The sequence below is a fragment of the Centruroides sculpturatus genome, unplaced genomic scaffold, assembly GCF_000671375.1.
Source record: "Centruroides sculpturatus isolate CEXI.00-Female unplaced genomic scaffold, Cexi_2.0 scaffold2335, whole genome shotgun sequence".
Classification (NCBI taxonomy): Eukaryota; Metazoa; Arthropoda; class Arachnida; order Scorpiones; family Buthidae; genus Centruroides; species Centruroides sculpturatus.
In genome coordinates this window covers 26,147-40,236 of record NW_019386486.1, presented here as the reverse complement: position 1 = coordinate 40,236, position 14,090 = coordinate 26,147, and the positions used below count along the sequence as shown (strand labels likewise).

The 14,090-nt window shown below is 29.6% G+C and overlaps 1 protein-coding gene across 1 annotated transcript in view; it reads left to right on the top strand.

Annotated features, from left to right (window-relative positions):
• The window catches only part of LOC111615130 (phosphatidylinositide phosphatase SAC2-like), a gene marked incomplete at its 5' end in the record, with an annotated part of 13,271 nt that extends 4,168 nt beyond the window's left edge, over positions 1–9,103 (top strand). Inside the window, 5 exons of the mRNA XM_023356532.1 lie at positions 4,749–4,994; positions 6,716–6,793; positions 7,069–7,189; positions 7,265–7,393; positions 8,990–9,103. Of these exons, the coding sequence (XP_023212300.1) occupies positions 4,749–4,994; positions 6,716–6,793; positions 7,069–7,189; positions 7,265–7,393; positions 8,990–9,088 (673 nt within the window). The remainder of the gene's footprint in view (positions 1–4,748; positions 4,995–6,715; positions 6,794–7,068; positions 7,190–7,264; positions 7,394–8,989) is intronic.
• Positions 9,104–14,090: the final 4,987 nt, after the last annotated feature.

Genomic DNA, 14,090 nt, shown 5'->3' with positions numbered 1-14,090 from the left:
TGAAAAAAAAAAAAAAAAAAAACGAAATTACTTTCCAAACAACCCAATAAAATTGAATAAATTGAGATTATAAATAAACACGTATAATGCTGACAAAGGTATACAGAATGAAATAAAATAAAATAAAGTAAATAAATGCATAAATGAAATATTGTTTTAGTCTTTTGGTATCACTGTTCACTGCATTGAGAAGGTACTTCCAAGCTGCTGATAAACAAGCAGCATCTTTATAGTTTATGGACAAATTCTTGACATTGTGCTTGTATATGTATATTTTTTCAAGAGTTTTAAAAACAATAGGGGATGAACAAGCAGGTAAAAGCTTGGCTTCATTAAAGTTTGGCATATTTTCTAGTACAGTGGCCACTATAGCTAGGGCAGTTGTGGTTTTGCCTTTACGTATGTCATATTGATGCTCTTTAAGTCTTATAGGAAGGTTTCTGGAAGTGTATCCTATGTATTTGCTTGTTTTGTTTTCCAGACATAGATTGACCAGTATCTCGTATCTCCAGGGGCTGTGTCAGGACCTATTGGGTCTTTATCATTACATAAGCAGCTGTAAATAATTTTGTTCTGCTTATATGTGATTCCTCTGTTGCTCAATCTGACAGTTTTTCTATAGGCATTATCTAATAATTTATTATATGTTACAGGCACAATTATGGATAGAGAGTGTTTAGGTTTTCTGCAAGATCTGGGGTTGTTGTATGTGTTAATTAAATAATCAACCATGATATGGCTGTACCCGTGAGCAGCTGCAATGCTTTTGATTCTGTTCAACTCTTTAATGGTGTCCCTTGTCTGTAGTGTGGCTATTTGCTCTTTTGATATGGGCCTTAAATGCTTCCATTTTATATTTGGGCTGATTATTTGAACAGCTACATATGTATAATGGGTGGTAAGTAGGTTTAAGATAAACACTCGTATGGATTTCACCATTCATTAGGATGATGTTTAAATTGAGGAAATGTGCCCTCACATTACTGAATTGGTCTAAGGGTACTGTCAACCCATATAGATTGTTGATGATGGTGTTGACAATATTAATTAACACATACACATACAATATTTAAATGTTAAAGAATTTATTCAAAATGTGTTTGATCCTGAAGATGGCTACAAAGACAGCCGAAAGCATTTGATGAATTAAAATAATTGCTGGAATAGGTTCTTTGTTTTTAAATGTTTTAAGTATCGAAAATACTGAGATTAGTCATGTGAGAGTTAAACATCTGTGAGTTTGGATTCTACTCAAAGCAAAATGCATTTCTTTCCATATTTTCTTTTATATGCACATAGTGTATGTGCTGTGGTTTATATGGTTTTACTATTAGTTAAAACTTACTAAGTATCTGAAATTATCTAGATTGTCAAAAAAGGAACCTACATGTGTGAAAAACTATATCATTAATAAAAATACTCATAATTTAAATCAATAAAAATTGTTATATGATGTAAAAATATGTTCAAAAGTTTTTAGTTATTAATGTAACTATCAAATAGAAAATATTCATATTTTCGTATTTACGTTATATTATCGTATTACCAATGAGAATAATTGAAGATATATAATAATACATATTTTTCTTCAATTATCAATTCAGTTCAAGACTTTTTTATGTACTTATGTTTTTTTGTTGGAATTCATGCTTCATGCATAATGTTGAAATTCAATGAAACTTGGAACTGTGTTTAAATAGAAGGAAGCACAAACTCCTTATTTAAGGTAATAAAAATTGGATTTTATTGGAAATGTTTATTACCTTTGATTAGGTCAGTTATGCATGACTATAATGAAGAACACTCCTAAGACCACAGGAGTGCTCTTCATTTAAGAATTTTGAATTCATTTATTATATAAAAACAACAATAATACATTATTTAAACACATACATTACGTTTTTAATATGTTTTTTATTTTTGTAAATTACTGATTGTATTTTCAGCTGAATTTTATCTTAAGTTTTGTTTTGATTTCAGTTACAAAAAATACTACACTCCAATTTTCATTTAGTTGTTTTATAACATACTGATTTATTTAAAGGAATGTTTCCAAATATATCTTTCCTGTGAACCAAGCACAACTCTGAAGGCACTTGGTTTACAGGAAAGATATATTTGGAAGTATCTCTCCAAATAAAGCAGTGTGTGCTTTATGATAACTATTTGATTTGTAGATTTAAAACTTTTTAAGAGATGCAATTGATAATGTATAGTATTTTCCAAATGATGCTTTAGGAGATTGCACAGAGAAGCTTGTAGGCAAAGCATCAGGGACACAGTTATAAGTAAAGTTAATATGTAGTAGGATCCAAAAGTTTGGAACTTAGCATGTAATTCCTTCTCTTGAATAGTTTAAAACACTAACACAACCAATTTCAAAAGAATCCCTTTGTGCAACAATACACTTTTTCCATGCTTGTACAGTTTCTGGAAGTATTGCTGTAAGCCATCTTTTGCAACCACCCATATCATGTGATGACTCAAAATGATCTCAGGCCATTTATAATGGATGGACTCATGCAAACACTACATATCTGCATTTGCACAAACCCATCTGTTATAAACAGCTTGAGATTGTTTTGACGTCATTTTGAGTCATCACATGAGGTAAAAGCAACATTACAAGTGGTTGCAAAAGATGGCTTGCAGCAATCAGAAGCTGTATGACAATGGATAAAGTGTATCATCTTTACCCAAGGGAATTCTTTTGAATTGTGGTTGTGTGTTGGTGTTTTAAACTATTCAAGGCAAGGAACTATATGCCAAATTCCAAACTTTTGGATTCTACCAAGTATAAGTCCTGCCACATTATGCCAGGTTTGTAATAACATATAGGTCAGAACTGACAATTAGTATTTCATTTGCTGGTCATTAAAAGAAAGAAGATACAGTATACTCCTGAAGGGCAAGATAATTACAAAATTTTCTTTCAGTATTTCATTCAGTATTGTAAAATGTTAATAATTCATTGGTATTATTAGGCTTATTTTTGGTTAATTGTATGAAAAATTCAGTAATTAATACTCATCTGTTGCAAAAGTAAGAATTTTATTTCTCATTTGGAACATTCTCTTATGTACATATTTTAGAACAGACAAACAGTGAAACAATTCATGATAAAATGAGGAAACTGCAGCTTTCGTCATCTTTGGGCTACTTCTTGGCAAACTAGTCAAATTTTTCTTGCAGTTCATTCACAGTTTGCTGACTCCCAGTAAACAGTTATTTTCAACTGTTCAATGCGTATGGGAACATGAGAAGAAATCAAGAGGTGTGAGATTGGGGATCAAGCAGGCCATTTATATGGGTCTCAATGTTCAATCCAGTACCTAGGAAACAACACATCTAAGGCATTTCTGGAGTCTATTTAGAAGTGAGGAGAGGCTCTGTCCTGTTTATAGACCCCACTGCCCACTGTTTATAGACATGGGAACAAGTGGCTTGTTCCTGCAGCACTATATCCTCAAGTACTGATTTGATTATCACAATAAGGATATCTAAATACATGGGCCCAGTTCATACATTTATTTTTGTGGCATTTGAGTTGGGCATAGAGTGGGTACCCAATAATGGCATTTATATCTGTGGACTCGACTATTCAAATAGAAAGTTGATTCGTCAGAGAAGAATGAGCAATAAAGTAATCAGGATTGTCCTATAACAGATTTATGAAATGTTTGCAAAATTCAAGTTTGAAGTCAAAATCATTGCACCTAAATCAAGAATTAGGTCAGATGATTTTAACTAAGTAAGATTGAATTTGTAAGACTGAACTTGTGCCTGTTTAATATTCTATAGACAGATGGTTGAGAAATTCCAACAGCAGTTCCCATTTCACAGAGCAACTGTTGAGGTTTGTTTAGTGCTGAAACAAGTATATTCAACTTCTGATACATTACCAGTAACTTCAAGGATGACCCAATTTCTTTGTGTCTTGTACCATTTTCATTTTAACAAATTTTTGATAGAGCCACAGAATGACAGTGGTGTGGCTTTGGCTTATTGGGATGGCAGTTGTGAAAAATATTTACCATCTGTATAGCATTGTTGCCTTGCCTGTAAATTAGAACAATCTCTGTTCTTTCCTAAATCGTTTGAAACATTCTGACTGAATAATTACACCCTAGAATTCTTGTAAAAGTTGTAAACTTGTTTATTATGACAACTAGGAAGCAGTAGCCGTTATTAACCATGTTGCATGGATTTGCTTATTTACATAAACTGTTAGTTCACATGAAGAGTAGTAATGCATGAGGTTTGCAGTTACAATAGTTAGTGGAAATGTACAGATTTTGCTACAGACTAACCACTAGTTATTTTACTGTTTAGCCTGTAGCAAACCTGAACATGTTTCCATTGATATTTCAGCCACAATTACTGTGAACACATGCCTTACTACTATACTTGTTGTGAACTGTCAGTTTATGCAAATAAGCAAGTCCATGCAATTGTGGTTAGTAATTTTTAGCATTAAAATAAACAAGAACACAAAACATTACCAGTTTTTTTTTATTGTATCATCTGCATATTGAGTATTAAAAAGTTCAATCTTCAGAACACATGTTAGTTACATAATTATGCATCCGGTCTTGCATTGGTTGAAAATGATTTGACCACATATATGAATTTCGTGCAATTAGATATGTAATTTTTGTTTGGCAGTATTGCTAACCCAAAATGATGCATCTTATAACCAGTAAACTATATACTTGTACCAATACTTTGTCTACAAAGCTTCTCTGATCAAATCTCCTGTGGTACATTTCTTTTGGGAAACAACACACATTTATTCTTTCAGGTGAAGAAGAAACTCTGGATGCTTTTGCGAAACACTTTGCTGAAGAACTTTCCATTTATGGAAACCAGGTGATCATAAACCTGGTGGAACAGACAGGCAAAGAAAAAGTTCTATCAGAGGCTTACTTAAATGGAATACTCTCGTACGACTGTCCTGACTTGACTTATATATCTTTTGACTTTCACGAATACTGGTAAGTCTGAATATTAATTTAATATGTAACATGTTTTTTATGTCATAGAAGATGTTTATGAAGGATTATTATTATTACATAATATTTCATGATAATTAGGATAAAGAGTGCAGAATAGTGATGTAAATTAAACTTAGAATTTTATTCAGAATTTTTGTTTTTTAACATCACAATCAATGTTGGAATGTTATTGAGAATTTTTCAATTTCTTTTATAAAGTCCTTTCAACAATAATAGAACATACAGTGATTGCCTAGAAACTCTTTATTATTTTCATATAACTTTGATGAAATTTTCTAGTATGTTTGATAGCAAAATATCAACAATTATTGCACAAGTTTGGAGAAAAATGATTAACAAACAAAATAGACATTCTATTTTTGCTAATAGTATTTAGCTAACATTAATAGAACATCTTGACTTATAACATTTTAAATTAGTAGCTAATTTTGCTACTGATTTTTGGAAACAAGCTGAAAAATACGATTAGACATTCAATTAATCAAAGATTGCAGTCGTTCTTGTGGAATATTTTCCCATGCATCAGTGAGAGCAGTCTTTAGTTCACTGACGAGCTTGTATTGCTTTTCACTGCTGCACATTTGGAAAACAAACTCACCCCAAACATTTTCAATTGGGTTTAAATCTGCACTGAGGAGTGGCCAGTTCAAAAGTTCGGGCATTTCTGCTCTGAAAAATGAGGATACCATTGATTTTGATACACGGAAGCTTGCATTATCCTGCACAAATTCAAAGTCCTGTCCAGCAATTTTCTGTCTATATGTTTGGAGCTACCTCTAGACAAGCTCCTGATAAATTTCAGAGTTGTTTTGACCTTCAATAAATACTAGATCTGTCTTTCCATTCCATCCAATCCCTGCCCAAGTCATGAGTGTACCACCACCAGCTATTCTCTGAGTACTGCTTTTGATCTAGTCTTTTGTCTGCCTAATAATACTTAAAACTATCAGTTCCTTTGAGATTCCTCTTTTTCTCATCCAGTAAAATTACTTTTTGCCATCCTTCCCCTCTTTTGAAAGTTGTTTACGGCAAACTCTAATCAAAGTTGTTTGTGTGTTTTTCTTGAGCTGGTTGGCTGTCTTCATTTTGATGAAAGAAATATTGTCTGTTGATCTCAAAACATTGTGTACTGTTGATTTACAGCAGCTCAACTTTAATTCATTTTTGATTTTTTGAATGGATGTGTTTCCTTGCAGTGCATGTCAAACAATTGCATGTCATTCTCTAGGTGTTGTTGAACTCTTGCGCTCGCTGTTTTGTTTTTCTGTTCATTGCTCCTTATTATTGAGATACTTTGAGATTGTTGAATAAGGTTTTTCCAAATTTTTAGTAATCCAAGTTACTTTTCTTCATTCTTGATGAAATGCATCGATTTTGGTCTTCTCCTCTGTAGTTAGGTCATTCCCACATTCCATTTTTAATAGCAAGGTACTATGCAATTTACTAAACCTTTCTTTTTACTTGTTGATCGTATTTTTATGCAAATTTCTTGATTCCAATCATTACTTTCTTTGTAATTAATTCCAATCAGTACATGTTCTATTAATGTTGGACACCCTATTTTTGATGATCATATCTAACTCTCTATGGACATTAATTATATTTTTGTACTTTTCTTTTTATTTTGTTGGGAAAAAGTACTTTTTAAATTGTTATTACCATTTTAAATTGATTATGTTTTTTATTCTGTTTTGTTACAGTAGAGGAATGAAGTTTGAAAATATCACCATTCTAACTGAAAGTATTAAGGATATTATCAGAGAGATGAGATATTGTTGGTATGTCTGTGTCAAATATTAAATTTGAAAATTAAATTAATTATAGGTTTTGTTTGATATTTGCAGTATATATTGATAATTAGTCTGTAATATTCAATTAAAAATAAGTTAATTACAATACTTGGTATGAAAATAAGCATAATTTAAAGTAATTATTCTAAAATTTGTGTCTAAAAATATACTGTATTACTAAAACATTTTTTATTCAATATGTAATATATTACTCTTGATATCATATTAGTCTACAACTTTTAAAATGGTCAATATATTGATAGGTTCGATAGCCAAGGGCTCATCTGTGAACAGAAAGGAGTTTTCAGAGTGAATTGCGTGGACTGTTTGGATCGTACCAATATCGCCCAGACAGCTCTGGCAAAAACCATCATGGACACTCAAGTATAATGTTAATTACTTGGATAAATTTAAATGCATTAGATTTAAGTGGATTTCACTGGTTATCATTTATTGCAGTTTATTAAACTCGGCCTGTTGCCACCGGAAGGAATCCTGCCTGCAAGCTGTAGAAGGGTGTTCCAGATGATGTGGGCCAACAATGGAGACATAATCAGTCGGCAGTATGCCGGAACTGCCGCTTTAAAGGTAAGTTTAATTAAATTTTTTGTACATTAACAATAATCAGTCAATTACTTTTAATTAGTTAATCAAAGAAATCTTCCATGTACAACAAATAATTTTTATGTTCTTTTTATTTAACTCATTTCAAATTTGAAGTAACAATATTGTTGATGATTTTATATCCAAGAAAATAATTATTTTAAAAATAACAAAACAAATGCTTTTAATATGCAGAATGAATGAATGAATGATTTGTGATAAAATTTCATGGATTTGAAATTTTGTTACTTCAAGTTATAGTTAATATTTCTGATAATTAATTTCCAATTAATGCCATATTTTTGTGTATATTTTTTACACTTTGATTTTTCATCGGTAAAAAAAATACAAAATTTTTCAAAGTTAGGCCTATACTGTTATTTCTTAAAAGAGTATCTTGATTAAAAAAGTTGTGATTTCATAATACATGTATGTTAATTTTTTTTATATATTAAATGTTCTGAAAAATTTGAAATTTTTCTCAGTAGACATCATCTATGTAGTCCATGTTTGCTAGGTACTGTACATACTTTAAAAATAAAAAGAAAATTGAATTAACACTTGACTATTAGTGACATTGATGACAAATTTCATTTTGTAATTTGTTTTTAATGAATATTAATCGATAAAGAAATCAAGTATAATTTCAACAACTGATTATTTTGATTATATTTTATAGTCTGTTGAATCATGCAAATTGGTTGGGCAATTAAAATTTGAATGCAAATTGGGAAAATCTTAAGCGGTAATGGATGTCAGGGCATATTTTTTAAATCATTAGCATTATTTGCTCTTCAAATTCTAATTAGTCATTGCAAATTCATTTCTGACTTTTAATGTTGATTTTATTGATTTATTTATTATGGTTATTCATTCAGTAGTTAACTTTAGCTTTTAACTTGAAATATGAATATTTATCTTGAATAGATTAATATGATTATTAAGTTTTCTTGATGGCAGATAATATAAAGATCAATTGTTCTCTCTATTGCTTATACTATTTCCAAAACAGGATCTGACAAAGAACACTTTGCATATATTAATTCATTGTTTTAACATAAAATGTATATAAATTGGTAATTATTTAGAACTTTCTATGAGAATCTGAAGACATTTAGTAGTATATATGTTTATGAAGAAGTGCAATGATTAATGTGTCTAAACAAATAATTTTTAAATTTCATTGCATATATTAACTATAATTTAATATTTATATTATGACATCATTGTATAATTGACACAGTTTTGATATCTACATTTCAATCAGAAATACAGAATTATACCCATGGAACAAAACTGAAAAAGAAACTTGCATAATGGAAATTGGTTAGCATTAATTTTGCCAAAATTATCTAAAAAAATCAAACATTTTATTAAAATAAATGTATTTTTAGCAAATATTATTATAACAGCCTCTAACAAAAAGTTTATAATTTTATAAAATATATCCTTTTCACACTTAAAGAATTTACACAATTGTGCAAAAAATTAACAAAGTATATTAATTGATAACTTGAATATCTGTGCTTATTTATTAAATATGTAGTAAATTATTTACTGATTTTATTCTTTCAAAATCAGGGAGATTTTACGAGGACGGGTGAAAGAAGATTTGCTGGAATGATGAAAGATGGATACACTTCCGCCAGTAGGTTAGTTCATGTTATAGTAAAATTGTAATTTGCTTTAATATATATATTAAAATGTAGAATATATGTAAAATTTTCATTTTTGTGTATGTGTTTGTGTATAAATATATATACATAAATGAAAATTTTACAAATTTCCCTTAGGTCCACTTATGACTCATTACATTTTTATGTATAACATAATATAGCTATATTATGTACTTAATTAATTATCATTACCTCTAACTTGTAATTTTCAAACCATGTCAATTTTTATGTAGAAAATTCAATTACAGAATTTTGCATACATTTTAGGACATAACACTGCCATGCAGCTTTTTATCCCTCTTAGCTTTGATTTCAATGAAATTTGTTTACAATTTACTTGTTACAGTTTCCATGTTATTAGAATATTGATGTTTAGAAGCAAAATATATAATGCAGTGTGCCACCAAGAATTTGATAACTATTCTTACTGTCTTTTTTGAAATATATAACAAGAGGATTTAAGTATTTCAAGATAGGACATTTATGTACAGTACTTATGCAACATAAGAGTGAAGGATACTCAGAATCTTTTACATATGGCTATTGTCATTGAGAAGTTTTTAGAACCTTAGATATCTACAATTGTTTGAGAATAATAATATAATGTATAGAAAATATGACAGGCAAACAAATTTATTCTCTTTTAAAGTATAGAAGTTGAAAGAAGAATGGAAACAAATTTTTGTATTATAAAACTGGATCAGTTTTCTTCTGTTAAATTTATGTTAATATATTTTACATGATATTAGAAAATTAAGTTTTTTTGAAAAGGAGAAAATATTTAATTAAACTAAATTCTTTGTAAAGATGTAATGCTTGTTTAAGTAATTACCTTCAATATCTCACAAGCTATGATATCCATGTACTATTTTGACTCTAGACATTCCAAACTAATATTGAATAAATCTTATAAATCTGGATCTTAAAGAATTACCTGCCTGTTGCAATATTTGTATTACATTATCTTTAACTTAGATGTCAATACTGTAAGTCTACATTGGAAAACAAATATTCTCCTAATTGTGATCTACACCTCTACAGGAATCTAAACAACTGTTGACTTATTTAACATACCCAGCAAACTAAACTTTTTATGGGTTAGATAGATTATGATAAAAGGTTATAAGACAATTTTGAAATTAAAATGAATATTATTATTATTATAATGAAACCCTGTGCTGAATAAACTAACAGAAAAATTTCTATTAGATTTCTGATGGAATGGTCCAAATATACTTTTCTTGGTGTTTAAAACATGATACAACTAGTTTAGATTGTGCTCTTTTGGTTGATACTTTGCAGCATAATTCTTTTATGTATCATTTAACACTATATATGGCATATCATGCCCATATTTATTATTTTGTTAAAATATGAAAAGTGTCACACTAAATCTTATGTAGTTTTGTTTTAGTCTCAGAGAGGATAGAAAAGTTAACCTTAGTAAGCAAATATTTTAATTTTTTGTTAGTTACATCATGTAGATTTTTAAAAAATCTTGAAGACCTAAAGATCTCTCCTAATAAACCACAGTTTTGCATAGTAATTGCAGTCATGTGAAATGTACAACTGCATTCTTACCCCTAAACAGCTGTAATGTAGCCGTTTGGGTGTAAGCATTACAACTGCTTTAGTTTGAATAACTGGAAAATCACATTCTCTTGTCACAAACTTTTTCATTGGATAGTCACATAATAAAAAAAGATTAACTATTGGAAACTCATTCTACATACAAGTTCTTTGTTTCAACAAATCTGTATCTATCAATTGAAAAATCAATTTTCAATTGTAATTTGCTATACTGTCAACTTATTCACTGTAGAAAAAGCATTAATGTAGGTAGCCAATACACAATGGATGTATCGGCTTACACGGTACTGTCAAATCAACTAAACTAAATTTGCTCTATTGTCTACTGAACTCAGCCAAGATCTTGGAAAACTACTGATGCAAAAATTGCTATTCTGTTACTTTAAGAAATTTCTCTATCAGTTTTGAATCTAAAATTTATTATTTAAGTAATTATATTTGTTCTATTGTGCATATAATCTAAACTACTTGAAAAGAAGTTTTTTATTTTCAACTATTATGAATTACGTAGATTGCTCTTAACATTCTCTTCTCTAGAATTTTGTAAGCATTTTATTTTTAATTACTAGATTTGTTTAATAAGTTTAAAAATTAAATTTGTGAAGTAGAAAGTTTCCAAGANCAAAATATATAATAATAATATGGTTTAAAATGAAAATGGAGGGAAAAATATGACTAATCCGTCTAGTGGTAAAAAAAAAAAAAAAAAAACGAAATTACTTTCCAAACAACCCAATAAAATTGAATAAATTGAGATTATAAATAAACACGTATAATGCTGACAAAGGTATACAGAATGAAATAAAATAAAATAAAGTAAATAAATGCATAAATGAAATATTGTTTTAGTCTTTTGGTATCACTGTTCACTGCATTGAGAAGGTACTTCCAAGCTGCTGATAAACAAGCAGCATCTTTATAGTTTATGGACAAATTCTTGACATTGTGCTTGTATATGTATATTTTTTCAAGAGTTTTAAAAACAATAGGGGATGAACAAGCAGGTAAAAGCTTGGCTTCATTAAAGTTTGGCATATTTTCTAGTACAGTGGCCACTATAGCTAGGGCAGTTGTGGTTTTGCCTTTACGTATGTCATATTGATGCTCTTTAAGTCTTATAGGAAGGTTTCTGGAAGTGTATCCTATGTATTTGCTTGTTTTGTTTTCCAGACATAGATTGACCAGTATCTCGTATCTCCAGGGGCTGTGTCAGGACCTATTGGGTCTTTATCATTACATAAGCAGCTGTAAATAATTTTGTTCTGCTTATATGTGATTCCTCTGTTGCTCAATCTGACAGTTTTTCTATAGGCATTATCTAATAATTTATTATATGTTACAGGCACAATTATGGATAGAGAGTGTTTAGGTTTTCTGCAAGATCTGGGGTTGTTGTATGTGTTAATTAAATAATCAACCATGATATGGCTGTACCCGTGAGCAGCTGCAATGCTTTTGATTCTGTTCAACTCTTTAATGGTGTCCCTTGTCTGTAGTGTGGCTATTTGCTCTTTTGATATGGGCCTTAAATGCTTCCATTTTATATTTGGGCTGATTATTTGAACAGCTACATATGTATAATGGGTGGTAAGTAGGTTTAAGATAAACACTCGTATGGATTTCACCATTCATTAGGATGATGTTTAAATTGAGGAAATGTGCCCTCACATTACTGAATTGGTCTAAGGGTACTGTCAACCCATATAGATTGTTGATGATGGTGTTGACAATATTAATTAACACATACACATACAATATTTAAATGTTAAAGAATTTATTCAAAATGTGTTTGATCCTGAAGATGGCTACAAAGACAGCCGAAAGCATTTGATGAATTAAAATAATTGCTGGAATAGGTTCTTTGTTTTTAAATGTTTTAAGTATCGAAAATACTGAGATTAGTCATGTGAGAGTTAAACATCTGTGAGTTTGGATTCTACTCAAAGCAAAATGCATTTCTTTCCATATTTTCTTTTATATGCACATAGTGTATGTGCTGTGGTTTATATGGTTTTACTATTAGTTAAAACTTACTAAGTATCTGAAATTATCTAGATTGTCAAAAAAGGAACCTACATGTGTGAAAAACTATATCATTAATAAAAATACTCATAATTTAAATCAATAAAAATTGTTATATGATGTAAAAATATGTTCAAAAGTTTTTAGTTATTAATGTAACTATCAAATAGAAAATATTCATATTTTCGTATTTACGTTATATTATCGTATTACCAATGAGAATAATTGAAGATATATAATAATACATATTTTTCTTCAATTATCAATTCAGTTCAAGACTTTTTTATGTACTTATGTTTTTTTGTTGGAATTCATGCTTCATGCATAATGTTGAAATTCAATGAAACTTGGAACTGTGTTTAAATAGAAGGAAGCACAAACTCCTTATTTAAGGTAATAAAAATTGGATTTTATTGGAAATGTTTATTACCTTTGATTAGGTCAGTTATGCATGACTATAATGAAGAACACTCCTAAGACCACAGGAGTGCTCTTCATTTAAGAATTTTGAATTCATTTATTATATAAAAACAACAATAATACATTATTTAAACACATACATTACGTTTTTAATATGTTTTTTATTTTTGTAAATTACTGATTGTATTTTCAGCTGAATTTTATCTTAAGTTTTGTTTTGATTTCAGTTACAAAAAATACTACACTCCAATTTTCATTTAGTTGTTTTATAACATACTGATTTATTTAAAGGAATGTTTCCAAATATATCTTTCCTGTGAACCAAGCACAACTCTGAAGGCACTTGGTTTACAGGAAAGATATATTTGGAAGTATCTCTCCAAATAAAGCAGTGTGTGCTTTATGATAACTATTTGATTTGTAGATTTAAAACTTTTTAAGAGATGCAATTGATAATGTATAGTATTTTCCAAATGATGCTTTAGGAGATTGCACAGAGAAGCTTGTAGGCAAAGCATCAGGGACACAGTTATAAGTAAAGTTAATATGTAGTAGGATCCAAAAGTTTGGAACTTAGCATGTAATTCCTTCTCTTGAATAGTTTAAAACACTAACACAACCAATTTCAAAAGAATCCCTTTGTGCAACAATACACTTTTTCCATGCTTGTACAGTTTCTGGAAGTATTGCTGTAAGCCATCTTTTGCAACCACCCATATCATGTGATGACTCAAAATGATCTCAGGCCATTTATAATGGATGGACTCATGCAAACACTACATATCTGCATTTGCACAAACCCATCTGTTATAAACAGCTTGAGATTGTTTTGACGTCATTTTGAGTCATCACATGAGGTAAAAGCAACATTACAAGTGGTTGCAAAAGATGGCTTGCAGCAATCAGAAGCTGTATGACAATGGATAAAGTGTATCATCTTTACCCAAGGGAATTCTTTTGAATTGTGGTTGTGT